The 22,097-nt window shown below is 39.6% G+C and overlaps 1 protein-coding gene across 1 annotated transcript in view; it reads left to right on the top strand.

The window, feature by feature from the left end:
- The first annotated feature begins 72 nt into the window (after positions 1–72).
- Positions 73–22,097, top strand: part of LOC124267935 (katanin p80 WD40 repeat-containing subunit B1-like) — a 31,535-nt gene continuing 9,510 nt past the window's right edge. The window contains 17 exon segments of the mRNA XM_046702929.1: positions 73–238; positions 1,118–1,248; positions 7,959–8,039; positions 8,041–8,077; positions 8,692–8,792; positions 9,406–9,447; positions 10,974–11,057; positions 11,219–11,334; positions 12,111–12,182; positions 12,447–12,597; positions 13,043–13,096; positions 13,511–13,560; positions 13,825–13,881; positions 14,482–14,612; positions 16,469–16,513; positions 16,814–16,858; positions 21,698–21,748. Coding sequence (XP_046558885.1) covers positions 208–238; positions 1,118–1,248; positions 7,959–8,039; positions 8,041–8,077; positions 8,692–8,792; positions 9,406–9,447; positions 10,974–11,057; positions 11,219–11,334; positions 12,111–12,182; positions 12,447–12,597; positions 13,043–13,096; positions 13,511–13,560; positions 13,825–13,881; positions 14,482–14,612; positions 16,469–16,513; positions 16,814–16,858; positions 21,698–21,748 — 1,279 coding nt within the window. The 5' untranslated portion in view covers positions 73–207.

The raw sequence follows: 22,097 nt of genomic DNA, 5'->3' as shown, positions 1-22,097 counted from the left end.
AATTGGCCTAAAAAGAACAACTGAGCCAATCGTGGACTGGCTTACACATTGTGTCGGCGGTATTCTCCATATTTCCATGTCGGAGTCATGAATGGGAATCTTACCATGTGATAAAACAATGATTTTGTGTAATAATTGACGTTTCAAATAACATCTAATGACGTCTTTAGGAAATTAAAGTTCATTTTGGAATAACTAACTTATAAAATGTCACAAACGAAGCGAGCATGGAAACTACGTAAGTATTTAAACGATCCTTTGACATACCAAATAAGACCAGAAATGATTTCTCCTCGTAAAATCTTGACTGGCATAAAATAATGTGTGTCTGTATGATGCCAAAGCCAATATTTTTGTTTTCTTACACATGCTTATGTGTTTTTGTTTCTTAATTCCAATTTGCTTGAGATAATGCGATGACAGTTATCAAGAGGTAAAGACGAATAACACCACCTTTTCATATGAATGTGAACCTTTGCATGCCTTCATTATTTTCTGTGTGTATTAAGCCTCTTGAAATGGTAGTGTAATAAAGATGTATTTTTACAAATGATAAACCCAAACCTAAAACAGCTAAAGAAAGATGAATGTTATATTTACATTACTATGTCTTCAGTATAGAACAAATTTTTATGGACAACAACTTCTTTATTTCGTGAGTGCGACGTTTTGATACAGATTCTTGTACCTTTGTCAAACAGGATTCTAAAATGCCGCTCAAACAAGTCATGTCTTCAGTACCTGAACAACTTAGCTTGTTTGTCCTGATCTAAATACAGTTTGGGTTATTTTTAAAGGAGGGTTATTTTTAAAGGAGTATCACAGGTCATGAACAATGATGAATATCTACCTTTTTTGTTTTTGTTTTTAGTATGGGATAACTAGTTTATTAGGGGTGTTGGTGAAGTGATTTATTGAAGGTGTTGTTTTGTATTAGAATAATGGGTTTACAGTTAGGTCTGATAGACAGAAATAGTCTATTAAACAATATCAAAGGAATAAATTAGGGAAATAAGTAAATAAATAATTAGGGAAAAAGAAAAATACTTGTTCAGAAACTAAGAAAATTCTGTGTTGAAATTCATGATTGTTTTGTTTTTTTTCTCTATTTTAACAGAAGAGTTTGTGGCTCACAGTGCCAATATCCAGTGTTTGGCAATGGGTCACAAGTCTGGCAGGGTCATGGTCACTGGTGGAGAAGACCGGAAGGTCAACCTGTGGGCCCTTGGCAAACCACATTGCATCATGGTAGGTGCACCAGTTTATATATTGCAGTTGATTGATGATTTGTGACCGACATGGTTCTTTAAGATACAACTTTGTGACTGGACTGAGTTCCTAATATACTATGCCGAATTATACAAGTTTAGGATGCTGAAAACAGAGCAAGACATTTATTTGAAAATTTGATAAAGTTTGATTTGGATTGACCATGTTGGCATGATTTCTATATGAATGCAGATAAATCTCTTTAAAATATATATGTATAAGATATAAAGATATAAAAGAATGAAATGGAAATAATTCAGAAAACCATATGTGTTCATTAGACAAAAATATAATTAATTTTCAGTGATAACTTGACCATGTTGACTCTCCTGTGTTTGTCTATACAACAATATGATTAGTGTTCTCCCGTGAAAGGAGCTGCACACACACATGCACAGTCACTCACTCACTCAATGTTCCTTCTCTCCTCCTTCCCCCTCCCTCCCTTTCCTTCCCTCCCCTATCCCTTCCTCAATTCCTCTCACTCACATCATTCCACTAATTAACTGTATTTCTTACTTTCTTTACTTGACACCAGCCAGTATACTTTGTTTTACAGACATTCAGACAAGGTGCAACTGCTGACATGGGTAATAATCTTATACCATGACTGCAATATGTTAAACCAGACATATTCAGATACGTATTATATATATTTGTCTTTAAAGCTATATAGCAATGACGTTTATCCGGACAAAAAATAAGCAAATGTTAGACAGATGCTGTAAAGTTGGTCTCTTTCCAGTATATTGAGAGTAGACTGTAGTAAATGCATTTGAAACTGTAAAATTTGATTATACAGTTAACTAAGTTATTTATAACTAACATTTGCTTATAATGTACCAACAGATGTAGGAACTATTTTGGGGCTACGTGTGTTGCCGTATATTTTAGTCAAATTGTTAATAACAAACTAAGACTGGTGCTACCTTTGAGTTCATAAATAACTAGTTCAACACTGTAATTATTTTCTGTTTCAAAGTTAGACATGTTAACCTGCTATGGTGAGGCCATAGCAGTGTGGATCGTGTCAGCTAGACTCATTATGGAGTGTTGGTTACCCACACACAGTTCTATGTCTGTGATGTAACTTATCACCTTAATGCTCATTAATTATATGAACCCCAAAGGTAGTGTAGAACTGAGTGATGATATTTGCTCCCCTTACTTAGTGAGTGTCACGCCGCTTTTAGCAATATTCCAGCAATATCATCGGCGGAGGACACCAGAAATGGGCTTCATACCTTGTACCCATGTGGGGAACCTGGTTCTTGGTCGTGACGACCGAAAGCTTTAACCACTAGGCTATGCCACTGCCCCTCCCTGTTACTGTATCTGATTCCAACTTATATAAGTACTTCTGACTCCAGCATTTCCAACATTATAATCAATAATATAGAGCTCCACAGTACCAGGTTGTAGTGATCAAGGCCGTATTCTACATTTTCATTGAAAACTTTTACAAGAAATGGAATTACCAGTATAATGCTGAGAAATGTATCAATGGAGACCTTTGTTTCCCTGCCCTAAATTTTGTTTAAGTTATAATGGATGGGCACAAAGTGTGACTATTTGTTTGAAAGTGTTCAATTTAACACAAATGTCTCAAGTAGATATTTCAGAATTCAGGTGTTTTCATTCATTTGATTTGTTCACAAACAATGACCACTTTCACAGAAATGTTGGTGAAGTTTGAAGCCACAACCACATACAAACACCCCTCCCCACACCATTGGTTTAACATGTTTGTGTTTATCAAAGTGAAGACATCATTATGGACCGTAATGTCAGTATACAATATTCTTTGCTATCTTGGGCTGACAATTGATATTGAAACAGCCCTAGAGCAAAGTTGTCAGGAGAATGGTATACACAGACATGTTTTGTAGCCTGGTTCTGTCAAATAGCATTCCATTAAGCACTGCACTTCACTCCCATCTGAGTTGTATTAACAATTGAAGCATCACTGACAGCATGGTCACTGATCTGTTTGTTAATCATGTTGCTCATGCAGTTTTTATTTTCCCTTAAACTATCAATCACGTTTCCCTTCATGAAAATATTTTGTAATGTGGCTAAATTTAGCACTAAAACCACCCTCATTCAGTCACTGTCATGTAAAATAATAATGCCTGACCTGAAATATGTACAGATAAAGTTCTGTTATTGCTGACTATGGCCCAAAATAGCATTCTGAGTCACACCATTGAACATGACTGAATATTGGTCATGCTTGTAACTAAGCCCAAGACTTCATCCATTTCCAAGGCTTTGATAGTTTGTGTCACTGTCAAGGAACTTGAACTCTACTCATCATACTGTGTTAACACTAGGATTACATGGTATTACTAGTATACCCATGTGGGAAAATAGGCTTTTCAAACAAAACACATTGCAGAATTTTTGCAGACAACTGGTTTATTTGGATGAAAAAATACATGAAGTTTTGCGAGTATCTCCATGTTTTATGTTAAAATCTACACATGCTTTCATTCACAACTAATGTTTAACTGCGTAATTAATTACCAAAACGATAAAGTTTACTTGCTATAAATTGTATAAAAACAAAATCCAAAATCCTTTCTATGCAACCCTATTTAGAGATTGATATCAGAAATTATTTTTATGGTCATAGTATGTAGAAAATGGGGATCTGAATATACAGTTAGTATAACCCACAATCAAACATTCTGGCTCCCAATATATTGCAGTACGATCTCAATATGGGTAACCAATATATTGTAATATAATGTATTTGCCAATGCACAGCCCTAGCTATATGAGTTCTACTGTATTTTGTTACCATGGTTTCATCTAGTCTGTGGGAAATTGCGACCCATGAGGTTAGAATTGATCTTCAGTAACTCATGCTTGTCGTAAGAGGCGACTAACGAAATCGGGTGGTCAGGCTTGCTGACTGGGTTTACACATGTCATCGTATCCCAGTTGCGTAGATTGATATTCATGCTGTTGATCCCTGGATTGTCTGGTCCAGACTCGATTACTTACAGACCGCCACCATATACTAGTAGCTGGAATATTGCTGAGTGCGGCATAAAACTAAACTCACTCACTCACTGTGGGAAATTGCTCTTGTTGTCAGTCACTGGTTTGTCCACGGGCTGACATACGGCTTGAACATAGCGGAGAGTGGCATTAAACAAGACTAGCAAACAGATAGAGCAGGAAGTGTTCGTCTCCATGACAACATGTGTTTATTATCTACATCTTGTGACTTGTCAGCCATCCGCCTGTGTTATCACAGAGCTGTGTGAAGGGTGCGGATGACTGCAGTATTTGTCCAAGGATTGCTGACTAGGACCTGGCCGCAGATTTGACCCCAGGTCACCTTACCTCACAGGCAGATTACCAACTTCCTTGATTACCCCCCTGGCGCACCTGAACAGGGGGGTGTTCACGGACTGGTTGATAGCTAAGCTGATGGGTATGGTTGTCATGTGGACATGATCAGTTAGTGAAATAAGGTGTGCTGCTATTAGGACTGAGGGTATTACCAGTATGCTGGAATACTGCAGTATGCATTCAAACAGTATGTATTGGAGTATTACTTCAGAAAAGTTATATGTAAGATAAAAAAGTATGAGACATTTTATTGTCTCTATGATTTATCTTTTAAGTTAAAATCAACACCCTTTCATTCACAATTTTGTTCCCCTTCATAATTGACAAAACATTATGCTTTAATGCTATCAAAAGCATGAAAAATTAATGACCCAACATATCTAACTGTGTCTTGTCATGTCTGTCTCCCAACTCTAAGTGTTAGCATCAAGAGTTCCACAGAGAATCACTGATAACAATGTTGATGAAAAAATTTATCCCCCGCTGCTCGTTTAGCCCGAAGCTGGGGATACAGTATTAGGCTCCGTCCGTCTGTAAGTCCGTACGTACGAATTGAAATATCTTAAGAACCATTGACTGGATTCTTTTCATATTTGGTACCTAGGTTCATCACAGTATAAGAAAGGTCCCAGTCAGGTTTGGTGACCTTGACCTTCATTTCAAGGTCACAAGGGGACTTTAACGTTTTACCCTTGTCAGCGAGATATCTCAAGAACCGTTCACTGTATTTACTTCATATTCAACACCAAGCTTTATCTAGGGAAGACGCAGGGCCCAGTCGCTTTGGTGACCTTCACCTAATTTGCAAGGTCATGGCGACACTTTGAAGATTTCAGCATGTTAACCTGCATGTTAAGCTTGTCAGCGAGATACGTCAAGAACCGTTCACTGGATTTTCTTCATATTAGACATCAAGCTTCATCGAGGGAAGGCGCAGGGCCCAGTCGCTTTGGTGACCTTCACCTAATTTTCAAGGTCATGGCGACACTTTGAAGATTTCAGCATGTTAAGCTGCATGTTAAGCTTGTCAGCGAGATACGTCAAGAACCGTTCACTGGATTTTCTTCATATTCGACATCAAGCTTCATCGAGGGAAGGAGCAGGGCCCAGTCGCTTTGGTGACCTTCACTTAATTTTCAAGGTCACGGCGACACTTTAAAGATTTCAGCATGTTAACCTGCATGTAAAGATTGTCAGCGAGATATCTCAAGAACCATTCACTGGACTTCCTTTATATTTGACACCAAGCTTCATCAGGGGAAGGTGCAAGGTCCAGTCGATTTTGGTGACCTTCACTTAATTTTCAAGGTCACGGCGACACTTTGAAGACTTCAGCATGTTAAACTGCATGTTAAGATTGTCAGTGAGGTATCTCAAGAACAGTTCACTGGATTTTCTTCATAGACTTTCAAGACTTCCCTTGAATGTTTTTCAATTTCTTTATTACTATTTTTGCATATTTCATACACTAAGACACTCATATCAAGGTCAAAGTGAGTCTTGAAAATATTTGTACGTTTGAACAACTACAGAGCAAGATATCAAGAGAGGTTGACTGGTCATGTTTTTGTTGACATTTAACTTCATCTTAAATTAAGACCTTCACTTTCATTACTTTTTGTGTTTGATTTGATAATTTGCGGTGGGGGATTATGTCACCTTAGTGACTGCTTGTTTTTTATGTTTTTGTTTTAGGGTTTGTTTGTTTTTGTCACAAACATTTTAATGTTTGAAACATCAATTTAGACACAAATTTTATGATGGCCAATTCATAAACCACATTTTAAACAAATCTGCCTTTTTGTCCAACCTGTCTTGAATATGGCTGTCAATGGTGTGGCTGTCTTGTGGCTATATCATATACAGGTTACGTCTATTAACTTAACTATAAATTGGGTGTCTTATACTGCAAACAATGAAGAAACTGTCTCGCAGTAATGATGAAGTACTGTTTTTACAGTTAGTGTGAGTGACAGATAATCTCATAAATCCATCAGCTGTGATCTCGATGCCCTTCTGGTAATACATGCTCCTGTTTGTATAGTTAGTGATCCTCATAACCTTACATATAGACATCTTTGTCGTGCCAACTCAGGCTGATCAGACAAACAAACTGGGAATCACACATGAATAAGCTGGTGAAGTTAACATGTTGAATGTGTAGTTCCAGTCTGGTTGACATAGTTAACGGTACTTCTCCGTAAACAGATTTATCTATAATTCCAATTATTCAGCCATATCTGGCAAACTTGACAAAAAACTTGACATTGTTCACAGAGGATATTTTATTATGTTCGTAATCTTCAATATGTAGGGATATAAAACACCTGCCTTGAATTCTGGACTTAAAACTCCCAAGAATTTGAATCTGCCCTGAGAGGCCTTGAAATGTGCAACCTGAACTTCAAATCCTGTTAGGTAGTTGGGTAGCCTTGTGGTTAAAGCATTTGCTCATCACACCAAAGGCCAAGGTCCAATTTCCTACATGGGTACAATGTGTGAAGCCCATTTCTGGTGTCCCCTGCCATCATATTATTGCTGAAATGTTGCTAAAAGTGACGTGACACTAAAACTCACACACTCAAAATCCTGTGAACATGGACATGGAACACATGAATACCTGTGTTACCATTACTGTCTCTCTCTTGAAATGTGGGATATTATCATGTATCCAAGACTTGATCAATTATATATAACACTGCAACATGATGGACAGTGGTTACAATATAACTTAAAAACTGGCACATGTAAAATCACTTACCCTGATAAATTTTCCACTTTACTGTCCAATTTTCTTGTTCATTTTTTAAATAAACAACATAATTAACATTTGAAAGTCAACTGGACACCGGTACAGCGTGATATACAAATTTGCTTGCCCGACAGAAAAAAACAGTGGACTGGGATTCGGGCAATGGGTTATTTCCAACCCTGTGTACATAGATTTACAAGTGTCAACAGGGTTGAATTATTGGGAAAATCAGTTTGTATTTGTAAAGTCTGATGCGCTCAGGCTATATCCACACATCCTGTATTCTGGAACAGGAGCATGCTGAATGTCTGGGAATTGGACCTACATGACAGACATTCCAGAATTACTGTACCAGTTATAACTTATACTGAAGAATCCAACATGTTCAAGGTTCTTTGTCAGGGGCTTGGGGTTTGTGTTTTGACCTTGTGCATGTACATGATGTAGACATGACAAGCAAGTGAATAAAATTATTTTGGGCCTATATGAATAAGTATGTGCAATATTATAAACAAACTGAAGTAATTGCAGAAATAGTTGAAGTTTGAAGTATAGGAGAGTTTCTGTGTTGCAGAGCCTGACTGGACACACCACGTCTGTGGAGGCGGTTAGGTTTGGACACGAGGAGGAGATGGTGGTGGCAGGCTCCTTGTCAGGGGGCACTCAAAGTGTGGGACCTTGAACAAGCCAAAAGTGAGTAAAGGGAGACAACTGCAGTCAGAAGTTCCTTTGGAAAGCAGAGGACATCAGTATTTCATGTCTGTTATTGTTGGATGTCTTAATGAATACTAAACGAGAACATTGTCAGTATATGGAGTGTTTCTAATGGCATTGTCTTCAAACCTTCAAATTGGTCCTTTGCCCTTGTTTTTAAGCTGTACAGAATGTTTTAAGTTTTGTCATGTTGCACAATCTAGAAAAGCCCTATTAGGTCTGAAGAAAAAAATCTGTGTCCAAATATCCTTCCAAATGACATCTAATAGGCATCAACAATTGACTAGCTTGTACTAGTCCATTTATCTGTAACTCTAGGTGAAATACTTGGCATATTGTCATTCACATTTTTACCAGTGATCTTGGACGTAGTTGGTAATTAATCCTATTCCTCACTTTATATTTCACTATATGACATCACAAAATACCCATGTTAATCCAAACTCATGAGCTCTGTCAAGACAACCCCCAGTTACTAATTTCAAGAGTTCTTACAACAAATAGGAGGATCTTGTACAGTAATGAAATAGTATCAGTCTTTTGGGCACTTTATGATTGAAGGTATGTACAGTATATCATGTTTGTGACCACAGTAATGCGGACACTGACTGGACACAAGTCGGGCATCTCCAGCCTGGACTTCCACCCGTATGGAGACTACACCGCTTCAGGATCCTTGGACAGCAACATCAAGGTAGGCGCTGGGTACAACATGGGTCTCGGCATCAGCCCTGTCTAGTGCCTCTTGGGATCCCCAGGTTAGGAGATGTAACCAGCATTGTACTCCAGTAACTGGGCAGGCTGATGTTTAATATAATAATCATGGCTATTTGTAAAGCACCTGTTTCCAGACACTTGTGCATTCTCAAAGCACTAACACATTATTACCCGGATAACCCAAGCTGCCTGTGAGGCGCTAGAAGGTTAGTGATGTGTAACAACTGTTTTGTACCATCCCCTCCCATACTTGGTGTTAGATGCAGTGGGTTGAATTTATCGGTAAGGATAACTTCAGTGATAACCATATCATTGTACGTTTCAGCTTGGTATGTTTGCCATAAATGATATCAACCACTAATTTGTCTGTCCAGACTTCTCCATATATAGGCCACATTGATGGATCTGAAGTATTGCTAGCTGCAGTGTAAAACAGTTTCAATCATCCATGTCCCAAGTCTCCTTCCATCAGCATAGGGTCATCTGGCTAGATGATGTCCGTGTCATCACAGTGTCACATGAACCGTTCTGTGGCTGACTAGTAGGAATGTCAGTTTGTGTGAATCTAAATATATTTTCTTCTTTTACAGTTATGGGATATAAGAAGGAAAGGATGTATTTACACTTATACGGTATGTATGATCTGATTCTGATCTTGAAGATCTTTCAGAATAGCTTTTCTTTGGATGATCACCACTAAATCATTCAACTGCTATAGCTGCATTTCTCCATATAACACAAAAAGAAAGGCTATGGTCCCAGTAAAGTGAAGAACAGCCTTATGTCTCCTATGTCACTATTATCTCCAACAACAGATAACATCTAGTAATGCAGTGGTAATATATTGATAAGGATTGCTAGTATCCAGGGTCTGAAAGTTACTGGTTGTTTTGATGTGTTGTCACACAAATAGTATTTGAACATACTATGGAACTGAAACGTGCAGCTTCGAGTTGATTGAACATAATACACACTTCCCAAAATTAATTGACATCATGTTATGTCTCAGTCTGTGAAATGTTGAATAGTGCTGGGACTTATGTGTTGGTGAAAGTTACAAGGTGTTACTCGCTGTTACAGGGTGTTTCGTTAAATGCTGCTACTCACTGTTACATGGTGTTACTCACTGTTACATGATGTTACTCAATGTTACATTTTGTTACTTTCGCTGTTACATGGTGTTTCTCACTGTTGCAAGCGTTACTTGCTGTTACATGGTGTTTCTCACTGTTGCACTGGCTGTTACATGGTGTTTTCTCACTGTTGCAAGGCGTTACTCGCTGTTACATGGTGTTTCTCGTTAAATGCTGTTACATGGTGTTACTCACTGTTACACGATGTTACTCACTGTTACATGGTGTTACTTGCTGTTACATGGTGTTACTCACTGTTACATGATGTTACTCACTGTTACAAGATGTTACTCGCTATTCCATGGTGTTATGCACTTTTACATGGTGTTACTCGCTGTTACAAGGCGTTATCGCTGTTACATGGTGTTCTCTCATTAAATGCTGTTACGCTGTTACATAGTGTTACTCACTGTTACATGGTGTTTTCGTTAAATGCTGTTACTCGCGTTACATGGTGTTACTGTTACATGGTGCTGTCTCGTTAAATGCTGTTACTCGCTGTTACAGGATGTTACTGTTACATGAAGTTACTCACTGTTACATGGTGTTACATGATGTTACTCACTGCTGTTACATGTTACTCACTGTTACATGGTGTTACTCTCTTTCGCTGTTCCATGGTGTTATGCACTTTTACATGGTGTTACTTGCTGTTACATGGTGTTACTCACTGTTACATGGTGTTACTGTTACATGGTGTTTCTCACATGTTACAAGGCATTACATGGTGTTACTTTTTTACATGGTGTTTCTCACTGTTACATGGTGTTACTCATTGTTACATGGTGTCATTCACTGTTACATGGTGTTAGTGTTACATGGTGTTACTCGCTGTTACATGGTGTTAGTGTTACATGGTGTTTCTCGTTAAATGCTGTTACAGGGTGCTTAACTGTTACATGATGTTACTCACTGTTACATAGTGTTACTGTTACATGGTGTTTCTCACTGTTACAAGGCGTTACATAGTGTTACTGTTACATGATGTTATTCACTGTTACATGGTGTTATGTGTTGTGTTCCAGGGTCACTCCGACAAGGTGAACTGTCTCCGCTTCAGTCCGGATGGCAAGTGGATTGCATCAGCAGGGCAGGATGGCTTGATCAAGGTAAAATTCAACATTTGCATGTGCTTACAATTCCCAGTACTTTTCAAATTTCTGCAGACCCATATTTGAAATTGAGGTATGTATGAGGTACACAGAGAGACTATGAACTACATAACACTTCTCACACAGACAATGGTACTGAGTCCCATGTGGTGTTGTAGATCTGGGACCTGACGGCCGGCAAGCAGCTGATGGATCTGAAGCAGCACAAGGGGGCCGTCAACACTGTAGAATTCCACCCCAATGAACTCCTCCTGGCCTCGGGCAGTGCAGACAGGTAGGCTGACACATGGGTGTTGTGTATGTAACCGTACTCCTTCAACCACAACATTGTTATATAGCTCTACTACATACTAGTGTTGGGAATTGGTTAAAATCTCATAATTGATGATTGGTTCATTACTACCGATCAATCATCGAAAATAATTGGTTAGCGTCATTTATGAAATTTGTTAATGCACATAAAAATATGGAAAAAAAAAACATGTAGTTCTTTTGGGTTTTTTTGGCAAAATTTCATATCTTTAAAGGATGACTAGTATGTTAGGAACATAAATTTCTTGGAATCTTTAAGATAAATTCAATCATGACTTGAAACGAGCTTGTAGTGCTTACGAAATATAACAGACAAAACCAACCATGTGAAAAATATTGTTAATGAAAACAAGTGTTCCAGAATTGTTTGTGTTCGATTATGAGAAATTATGATCGATTGCTTGGTCGTTTAGTCACTGCGACCAATCTTCGATTATTTCAATTAATCAGACCACCACTACTACATACACTGTATGTGGCCCAGCATTGTTGGGATAAATGGCCACAGCTTTGCTCTTAATGGGAACAACTGTGTTTTAATACCTACATTCTCAGGCTTTCTACCATCCATCTGACATTTGATAAACATTTGTAATATCCTATAATGATTTCCGGATAAGAATAAAACAAGGCTCTCATTCACTTGCCATTAATAAGACATCAAGTTGACATCAAGAAAAGACAATAGTTAACACTGGTTGTATGTGTGTACTGACTGAATGTGTGTTGGTGTTTCAGGACAATCAAGTTCTGGGACTTAGAATCATTCCAGGTCGTCAGCTCCACCGATCCAGAAGCTACACCCATCAAGTAAGGCTTCATCTCAACCATGACAGTTTCACTGTAAATAAATGTGTTGTATATCTAATATTTAGTATTTTTGGGGGGACACCCTCTGACTTGATGATCCTGTCCCTCAGGAGCCTGCTGTTCCACCCTGCTGTAACTGTATCTAGTTCTTTGTGACCCCCTCTGACTTGATGATCCTGTCCCCCAGGAGTCTGCTGTTCCACCCTGCTGTAACTGTATCTAGTTCTTTGTGACCCCCTCTGACTTGATGATCCTGTCCCCCAGGAGCCTGCTGTTCCACCCTGATGGTCTGTGTGTATACAGTGGATGTAAGGACATGTTGAAGGCATACAGCTGGGAGCCAGCCACATGTTACGACTCTGTGCCTATAGCCTGGGGAGATGTCGCAGAAATAACCATGGGACAAGATCAGTTGGTAGGTCAAGCACCTGCCTCATGGCAAGGGAGATAATCACAATAATAATAATTGTGGGCTAGAAGTTTATGATGACATGAGTTAATAAAATGACATAACATAGTGGTACCATTAATAAAGTCTTCTCTTTTAAAAGTTACCAGTGATCCTTGAGCTCTACGCCACTGAGGACTTGTGGGTAGAATTGGTCCTCAGTAGCCTATGGTTGATGTGATGTGAGGGTCAGTGACCGACAGTACTGCTTACAATGTCAATCACAGGATTGTCTGGTCCAGACTTGTGTCTTAGCTTCCAGATTGCTGTGTGCAGCATTATACAATAAACTGTAATTAGAATGGTGAGCCATGGAGGATTGTGATTGTTTTGTTACTGTCTACAAGCATTTATAGCTGTTTTACAGTTGTCATGTAATCTGGTTAACATTGTTTAACTCATTGTTTTACAGATAGGATCTTCATTTGCTCAAACCAACGTCAGCAGTTTTGTAATAGATTTAAAGGTGAGTTTGAGCTCCTATTACATTATTAATTGTTGTGTTTGCTTGATTTCTATGTTAATGGGAGACTATACACACCATTGTGCTGTAATATATGCCAAGAAACATTCTAAAAATAGAATTCATAGTTTTTTCAATTTCAGTCTGATGCTTTCAGACACCTAAAAATACTTTGCATAAGCATTCAATTTACTTGACATCATTGAATTCTGTAATCAGAACATTGCAATATCTTCTTTTGTTGGTTGCCCAGCCATGTTGGAACCTTCAGCAGCACATTGGCTCACTCGGCAATGGCAGTGCACAACAAATCTGAGACACATAAAGAAATATATTCTCAAAATATTGTTCATGTGATGCAAGCTATATTCAATCAATCACTGTGTGAGGTTATATCATTTTTGTTTATATTATCAGAGAGTTCAGCCAGTCGGTGGCTCCTCCGAGAAGGGAAGTGGGTTGTCCAGGTACGTCTTGTGTTTGGTAATTATATAAATAGTGATGTCACTATTAGATGTTACATGTGTGTTATGTGTTTGATGAGTTGTACCATGTCTACCAGAGCACATACATAGACATGGAGGCCATGAGTGTATCCAAGGCTGAGACTTAATCATCTAGCAACAAATTCTTGGCTCATGTTTAGAAATGGTGAAATGCTATGTGACACAATGAATTTAATATGACAAGAACATTGCTGTATATGTGACACAATGGTACTGTTATTTCAGTGGTCGTAAGAGTTTCATAACAGAGCGTCCGCCAACAGCATCATCAAGAAACTCCAGGTGAGATGACTTTGTAGTTTGTTCACCTGTATACTAACCTGCCTCTCTCTCACATTAACCAGAGTACACCACCTTAGTATGGCATTAGAACCTTGGGTTTACTGACAGCTTGGGATCACATATTTGGATCTGACATTATGTGGAAATTTAATTCATGGAGTAACTAAACTCAATCTACTTGGGTCTCCACAGAAACTTAAAATGGATCTAAAATGTCTGGTCGCAATAGGACTGGGATTACGTATTCCTGTATAAACTGATGGAGGCTAGGGTTAAAATATCTGCAAGTTCGATGTCACTGGCTTAAAAAATCATGCATTTTATCTACAATGTGTCTCTGAAACTAGTCCATATTGTTTGGGATATATCTGACCTGTGTGTACCATTCTTTGGCTCAGGGTATAACTGGCGTATATGGTTCTTGGTGTAAAAGATTCATTTCGCCCTGGGTATAACTGACTCATGTCACATGATGTATGTTCTTGATCCATATTCTGGTATTTAATGAGTTCATTGTCACCCTTTCTGTTTGTTATGATCTTTCACTCTACACTGACTTTCATCACCTAGGCCAAGTGACACACTTGCCCAACATTTCAGTGTACCTAAGGAAGATGCTAGTCAAAAGAATGATGACCCTGGCAGGGGCGACGGCGACGACAGCCAGTCTGCCACCGACATCCAGAACCAGGAGGACTACCGAGAACACTTCCAGTCCAATGCCAGACTCGGTGAGTAAACTACCGCACTTGGTGACTGGGGAACAGGTTGTACCAACTTAAACAGCCAGAGATACAGAGGGAGGGATTCAGAGGCATTCAACTCTGATGATCTAAGGTGCCCATATTGAATTGATCAGTGTAAAATATGGAATTCTGTATGTAGGTAATTGTTAACTGTGCGACTAAGTGCCCTTTTGTTGGTGTTGGCCACTATCAGTGTGGAAGGTTTGGCTCTGATGTTAAAGTGTAACAGTCATTATGTCGACAAAATGCATAACAATGTGTAGTTTAAGTAGTTGCAAAAAATGTTAAATATAACAAATTATACAAATTTAATTTGAAACCTACTTATGTGTTGGCAATCATTACAACAGCTTCAGATTGGAATTACTTCACACCAGGTTTAAATAGCAATAAGAGGCAAATGGCCGCCTTTTCATTTTTGATTGTCAGCAATACTTGATTCAGTTGTATCAGGTTGATTGGTATATTTATCAACCCTTAAAGTTGGTTTACTAGTGTTGAAAAGCTATTCCATTGGTGTGGGGAACTACAGCAACACAGCTGCTAATAGCCCAGATAGTCGCCTCCTACTCCGGTACTTTGATACTGCCCGACTGGATAAAAGGACTAAGAATATGAATACTTTTTCAATGTGACCCCCAGTTTCCTAGTCACTGGTAAGGGAGGCAATCCAAAGAGCATCCTTGTTTTGGTCACTCACTCACTCACTCACTTCACATATTGAACAGGAAAGGCAAGGGATCATGAATATGTTTCTGGGTATTTTATTTGATGTATGTTAGCACACAGTTTCAGTGTGATATGAACCAAAATGTGTGTGCTCCTTTTAAGTCTATGTCACTTAACAAAAACAACTGTGTGGACTGAGAAGTGAGTCCACATTTTCTACGAACAAGCCCTGAACGTTCTGACTCTTCAGTCATGAGTTATGTGTAAGCCTTCATTGTTCTGTGTTGTCAGTGGGTTTGGCTTCAGGGCAGATTATGTTCACACCTTTACGATTGTCTGGGATGCTTTACAGATGCCCCAGATTCACTGTAGAGAGTCCAGTTGGATAACGAGAGTGCACATGGATAATGACTGAAAAACAAACAAGCTTTTATTTGGGAGGAGATTGTGTCAGAAGGTTATGTCGTCCACCTTGAACATTTTGAGTGAAAGAATAGATCAATGAGTTCATCAGGCTGTCATTCTAGTTACCATGGTGACCATATGAGACTGGTTGTTACTTTCATCGTCCAGCATCCCTGAATCATGTCTCTCTGCTATTCTGGGATACCACATAGTAAAACAGTCGATCTGAGAAAATGTTATCTTATTTATGTGAATCTTTTTTCATGTCTTCCTTGTAGATCAGTTTGGTTAACCATCTTACAAGAAATGAAAGTCTTACATTTAACGAATGCATTATCATCGAAAACCTGCTTCCATTTTGGATGATAACTAGAATCTCACACACGTGTCTTTTGACTTCATGTCGATCAAAGTTGATACACTTTTATATACTTGTGCTGACATGTTTCATGTCAGATGACACTTGGTTAAGATTGTCTTTTTCTTCACATTGCATACGATTGTGATGTCTTGAGGCTGTTACAGCCTTTATCAACAGGCATGTGTGTACTCTGTTCTCTTAACATGCTAACAAATAGTTTCAAATCCCTTTATTTGAACATTTTACTGACTTAATATTTAATCTTTTTAACTCAATATTTCTGATTTTAAATGCACACATAAATCGTCATACATATTTTAAAGGAGAAAAATGTGGAAGTCACATTGTTATAAACAGTAAATGTTTTCGTTTCTTCACCTCAGAATATATGCATTGTGATTTCCAGTCTCTCCAGTCAAACATAACTGGCAGTTTAGAAAGAAATCGACTGGTGAGAAACATGTACTTCCTGCATGTACCACAGATACGTGGGCTATTAGGAGACATTTGGTGGAGGAGTATTCACAAAATTAATTAAAATGAATGTCTGATAGGAACATGTACTATTTACAACAATCAAAATTTTCATATTTAAATTTTTGGTGGAGGAAATATGCATGCAGATATTTAAATTTAGAGGTCAATGTGAAGAATTTCTTAAAGTTACACACATTATTACATTATAGATTTTTGTTACAGTATGACTATAATGATAGGATAGTATTTACAACAACAAAAATTGTTTTCACAGAACCTCAGTTCAAACTTTCTTGGCAGTTAGCCAAGAAATCTCCTGGTGAGCTATTGTATATCATGTATATCAACATATGATGATAAGTGTATTATACCATCACTGTAACATGCATATACCAGCTTACACCATGTATAGTCTGCAGATGGTGGTGGTGATGTAACCAACAAACTGCTTCACAAACCCCGAGCTGCAGTGGACTTACTGCATATACATATATCCAATTATCATGTACAAACAAATATAACTTTAACATAAAGTTAACAGAAAGTGCAAATCCCCCCTATATTGATAACTATAGTACAGAAGGTGGTGATGGTAAGTAGCCAAGTGGATCAAGTGTTCAGTCATCAGCCCTGAGACCTGGGTTTCATCCATAACAAAATGTCTAACCAAAATATGAGAACACTACTATGGAATATATACATGAGTATATAGTTATATCACACATTTACTAATAATACACCAGGAGTCAAATCAAAATATTTTTGAAAGCTCAATTATATTTTCAAATGGGGTTATTACAATTGTCCTAGGGTTGCAGGCCACTTCAACCAACACTTAGTCTAAATGGCTGTGTGTAGTGGAGCAGAGTTGTATCCTTTTATCACACTTAAATGTTGAATCCCACATTGTTGGTTTGTCATACGCACACTCATGGGTTTAACATGTGGTAAATGTCTCAGACTGCATCTCTTCAGCATTCCTTCGGGGCGGTCTGGTAGCCTAGTGGTTAAAGCATTCGCTTGTCACGCCGAAGACCCGGGTTCGTTTCCCTAGGGTACAATGTGTGAAGCCCATTTCTGCTGTCCCCCGCCGTGTTATTGCTGGAATATTGCTAAAATTGGCGTAAAACTAAATTCACTCACTCACTCAGGATCGGGCTGACATGCTGTCACATAAATAGAATACTCAAATCACTCATTCACTCTTGACTGCCACTGTTGCTCCTGCTCCAGAAACTTGTTCGGTCAACTGTCCTGGTAAACCCAATATCGACTTCTGAAAACCTGATGTGTACCCAGCCACTAATTTACATGCTCACAAACTCACCCATTATGTAAATAACAGTTACATTTGAGCACAGAAACCTACTGTACTGGTTGTGTGTTGTATGTGAAGATGTTTCAAGAAGATATCAGTGATAGGATCTTGTGTCAGAAATGTATTTTGTGTTCCTGAAGGAAGAATGATTAGACTGCAGTATGGGAGTAACGGTCATAGTTATCGTGGCACTAACATGTTGCAGGGATTTACTGGGACAAAACAACAACTCATACAACTCAAAACTACTAACAAAATGCTGAATTGTTTGTCCTATGAATGTACTCAGTAAGTCTCGTCTGGTTCATATTGCAACACACAGCCATCCATTTGTGGATGTTCTTATCTTAGATAAAGAAAATGGAGATCCTATGCAATGAAATGGAGCAGTAGGATTAAACATGCTCAGAGATTTGGTGTTCCCCAACTGAAACAGTGTTCAAAGAACATAATGCCTTTGGTATTTATTAGATTGTTACATACAGAAACTGATTTTCAGTAGGGCCAAATTATGAATTATGATTCATTCATATTCCAGTGTATGTACTTCATGTTTTGGTGTACATTTTGATTCATAAATGATGCATTGTTTGGCTTCCTGTAAATCCCTCACATGTTTCACAATGCACTGATACCGGGTACCCACTTAACCGAACCCTTGGGTTGAGCGTGGTATGGCTGTAATGCTGACTGGGTTGAGTGTGGTATGGCTGTAATGCTGTCTGGGTTGAGTGTGGTATGGCTGTAATGCTGACTGGGTTGAGCGTGGTATGGCTGTAATGCTGACTGGGTTGAGCGTGGTATGGCTGTAATGCTGACTGGGTTGAGCGTGGTATGGCTGTAATGCTGTCTGGGCTGAGCTGATGGGTGGTAGTGTGCCTGCTGTAATGCTGTCTGGGTTGAGTGTGGTATGGCTGTAATGCTGTCTGGGCTGTAAGCTGTCTGGGTATGTGGTATGGCTGTAATGCTGTCTGGGTTGAGTGTGGTATGGCTGTAATGCTGACTGGGTTGAGTGTGGTATGGCTGTAATGCTGTCTGGGTTGAGTGTGGTATGGCTGTAATGCTGTCTGGGTTGAGTGTGGTATGGCTGTAATGCTGACTGAGTGTGTGGTATGGCTGTAATGCTGAGTGTGGTATGGCTGTAATGCTGACTGGGTTGAGTGTGGTATGGCTGTAATGCTGTCTGGGTTGAGTGTGGTATGGCTGTAATGCTGTCTGGGCTGAGTGTGGTATGGCTGTAATGCTGACTGGGCTGCTGTCTGGGTGGTATGGCTGTAATGCTGTCTGGCTGAGTATGGCTGGAGCTGTAATGGTAATGCTGTCTGGGCTGTAATGGCTAATGCTGACTGGGTTGAGCGTGGTATGGCTGTAATGCTGTCTGGCTCTGGGTTGAGCGTGGTATGGCTGTAATGCTGTCTGGAGTTGAGTGTGGCATGGCTGTAATGCTGACTGGGTTGAGTGTGGTATGGCTGTAATGCTGTCTGGGTTGAGTGTGGTATGGCTGTAATGCTGTCTGCTGAGTGTGGTATGGCTGTAATGCTGTCTGGGTTGAGCCGTGGTTGAGCGTTGGTATGGCTGTAATGCTGTCTGGGTTGAGTGTGGTATGGCTGTAATGCTGTCTGGGTTGAGTGTGGTATGGCTGTAATGCTGTCTGGGTTGAGTGTGGTATGGCTGTAATGCTGACTGGGTTGAGTGTGGTATGGCTGTAATGCTGTCTGGGTTGAGCGTGGTATGGCTGTAATGCTGTCTGGGTTGAGCGTGGTATGGCTGTAATGCTGTCTGGTTGTAATGCGTGGTATGGCTGTAATGCTGTCTGGGCTGAGTGGTGGTATGGCTGTAATGCTGTGGCTGTAACGCTGGTTGAGCGTGGTATGGCTGTAATGCTGTCTGACTCTGAGCCGCGGGCTGAAGCGTATGGGTATGGCTGTAATGCTGTCTGGGTTGAGTGTGGTATGGCTGTAATGCTGCTGTTGACTGGGCTGAGGTTGAGCTGTGGTATGGCTGTAATGCTGTCTGGGCTGACTGAGTGAGTGTGGCTGTAGGGCTGGGTAATGCTGGGTTCTGGCTGTAATGCTGAGTGTACTGTAATGTGGTATGGCTGTAATGCTGACTGGGTTGAGCGTGGTATGGCTGTAATGCTGTCTGGGCTGAGTGTGGTATGGCTGTAATGCTGTCTGGGTTGAGTGTGGTATGGCTGTAATGCTGCTGTCTGTAATGCTGTCTGGGTTGAGCGTGGTATGGCTGTAATGCTGTCTGGGTTGAGCGTGGTATGGCTGTAATGCTGACTGGGTTGAGTGTGGTATGGCTGTAATGCTGTCTGGGTTGAGTGTGGTATGGCTGTAATGCTGACTGGGTTGAGTGTGGTATGGCTGTAATGCTGTCTGGGTTGAGTGTGGTATGGCTGTAATGCTGTCTGGGTTGTGCGTGGTATGGCTGTAATGCTGACTGGGTTAAGTCGTGGTATGGCTGTAATGCTGTCTGCACAATGTCACAACATTCACTCACTGCCTGACATGACAGTATGTCAGCATGCATGTGTCAACCAATGGCTGCATCACAATGAACTGGGTAGCATATTACTATGAGTACAATGGGGCTATCTGTACACCATGTGTAGCTTCAGTGTATTACGGTCATCTCCTGTGTTGCATGTGTCAACAGGACAGGTAGGTGACTTGGAAAGGGTTTTCCTAACTGCATGCCACATATACAATACAATACCAGGCCTCGTCAGTTGTTTCTCCAACAGTGTGGATATTGCATGAAAGTGTTCAGGTTGTCTGCATGGCGTCATAGTTGTGGTACAAATATATTTATTTTATTTAGCACTTTGATGTGACAGTGTTTTACAATGGCATGCATTTGTTGTCTTACAACATGTTAAGATTTCAGTCTGAATGTATACTGTTCACAAGAAGTTAAAGAGCTTGCATTTTTTAAATTTTAATTCTCTCATGTAGAATTGTTGTGAGTGAGTGAGTTTAGTTTTACGCCGACTCAGCAATATTCCAGCTATATGGCACTGCTCTGTAAATAATTGAGTTTGGACCACACAATCCAGTGATCAACAGCATGAGCATCAATCTACGTGTTTGGGAACCGAAGTCACGTGTCAACCAAGTCAGCAAGCCTGATCACCCGATCCCGTTAGTCGCCTCTTACGACAAGCATGGGTTTCTGAAGATCAAATCTAACCCGGATCTTCAGGGGTCTGTAGAATTGTATGTTCCCTAACTTCTTTTGAGCAGTACATATGAGGCTCCCAGGGATTGATCTTGACAGCTCAGAGGCTGATATTTGGCCCTTAATTTGCAGCAAATGTCAGGTACTAAAAGTGACATACCAAATGGAAAATCAAATACAAAAGCCTTTTCTTAATTATGCCATCTTACAAAGCAAGAGCAGGTGCAACCTAAGATAGAAGAGACTTAGTTGAAGCCAAACTTAATTAAAATGTTTCAGTGCCATCAGTGATGTAGTACAAAGTCATGTTAGGGTGCCTCTGACATAAGAAGTTTTGGCCACTAAGTTCACACTCTTATATCCCTGGGTAATATTGGGTTCTCTTGAAAGAGGTGAGTTTGTAAGAACTCTGCCTCCTAAGTTCACACTCTTATATCCCTGGGCCTCTCTTGAAAGAGGTGAGTTTGTAACAAAATGACCAACTGTCTTGATTCAGATTGAATGTTTCTAAGATTTGAGATTGGCTCCTCTGTGTAAACAGTTTTGTTTGTTAATTGACCCTTGTGTATTTGTGTTTGCCCTGTTTTTGTGTTATGGAAGACTAACCTGTATTAGTACGTAGATCGTGTTTCTAGCAGCATGCTCTATTTATTTCAGCTTTCTCTCCACCCAAAAGAATGGAGCCTTTCCAGCCCCCGCCTGATGACTGTAAGTGCATGCTGGGAGTTACTCTGAATTCCTCCTCCATGATCCAGTGTATCCTCATCCCATCAGTGTCTAGTACAGGATCTCTCACTGATCCAAGTAATTGGATAGGAAGGCCGTTATGGCACCATGTAAATGTGGGTTCCAATCAAGGCTATAGTAGTAGGTGGGACAAGTGTATATATTTTGGACGAATGGATGGAATTGTTTGAACGGAATGGACGTTGAAACACTGGGTAATGGAGGTTGCTTAAGATAACCAACTGTTAAGTGATATGACTGAATGCTGCTGTCATAGTGAGGGATGTTTTTTAGGACAATTATTTGTCTTCAGGTATTGCAACCTAAATAT

This window comes from Haliotis rubra, unplaced genomic scaffold (genome assembly GCF_003918875.1).
Source record: "Haliotis rubra isolate DU_JTF1 unplaced genomic scaffold, ASM391887v1 Scf135, whole genome shotgun sequence".
In the NCBI taxonomy this organism is placed as follows: Eukaryota; Metazoa; Mollusca; class Gastropoda; order Lepetellida; family Haliotidae; genus Haliotis; species Haliotis rubra.
The sequence above is the reverse complement of the archived record's forward strand: the minus strand, read 5'-3'. Positions and strand labels throughout refer to the sequence as shown.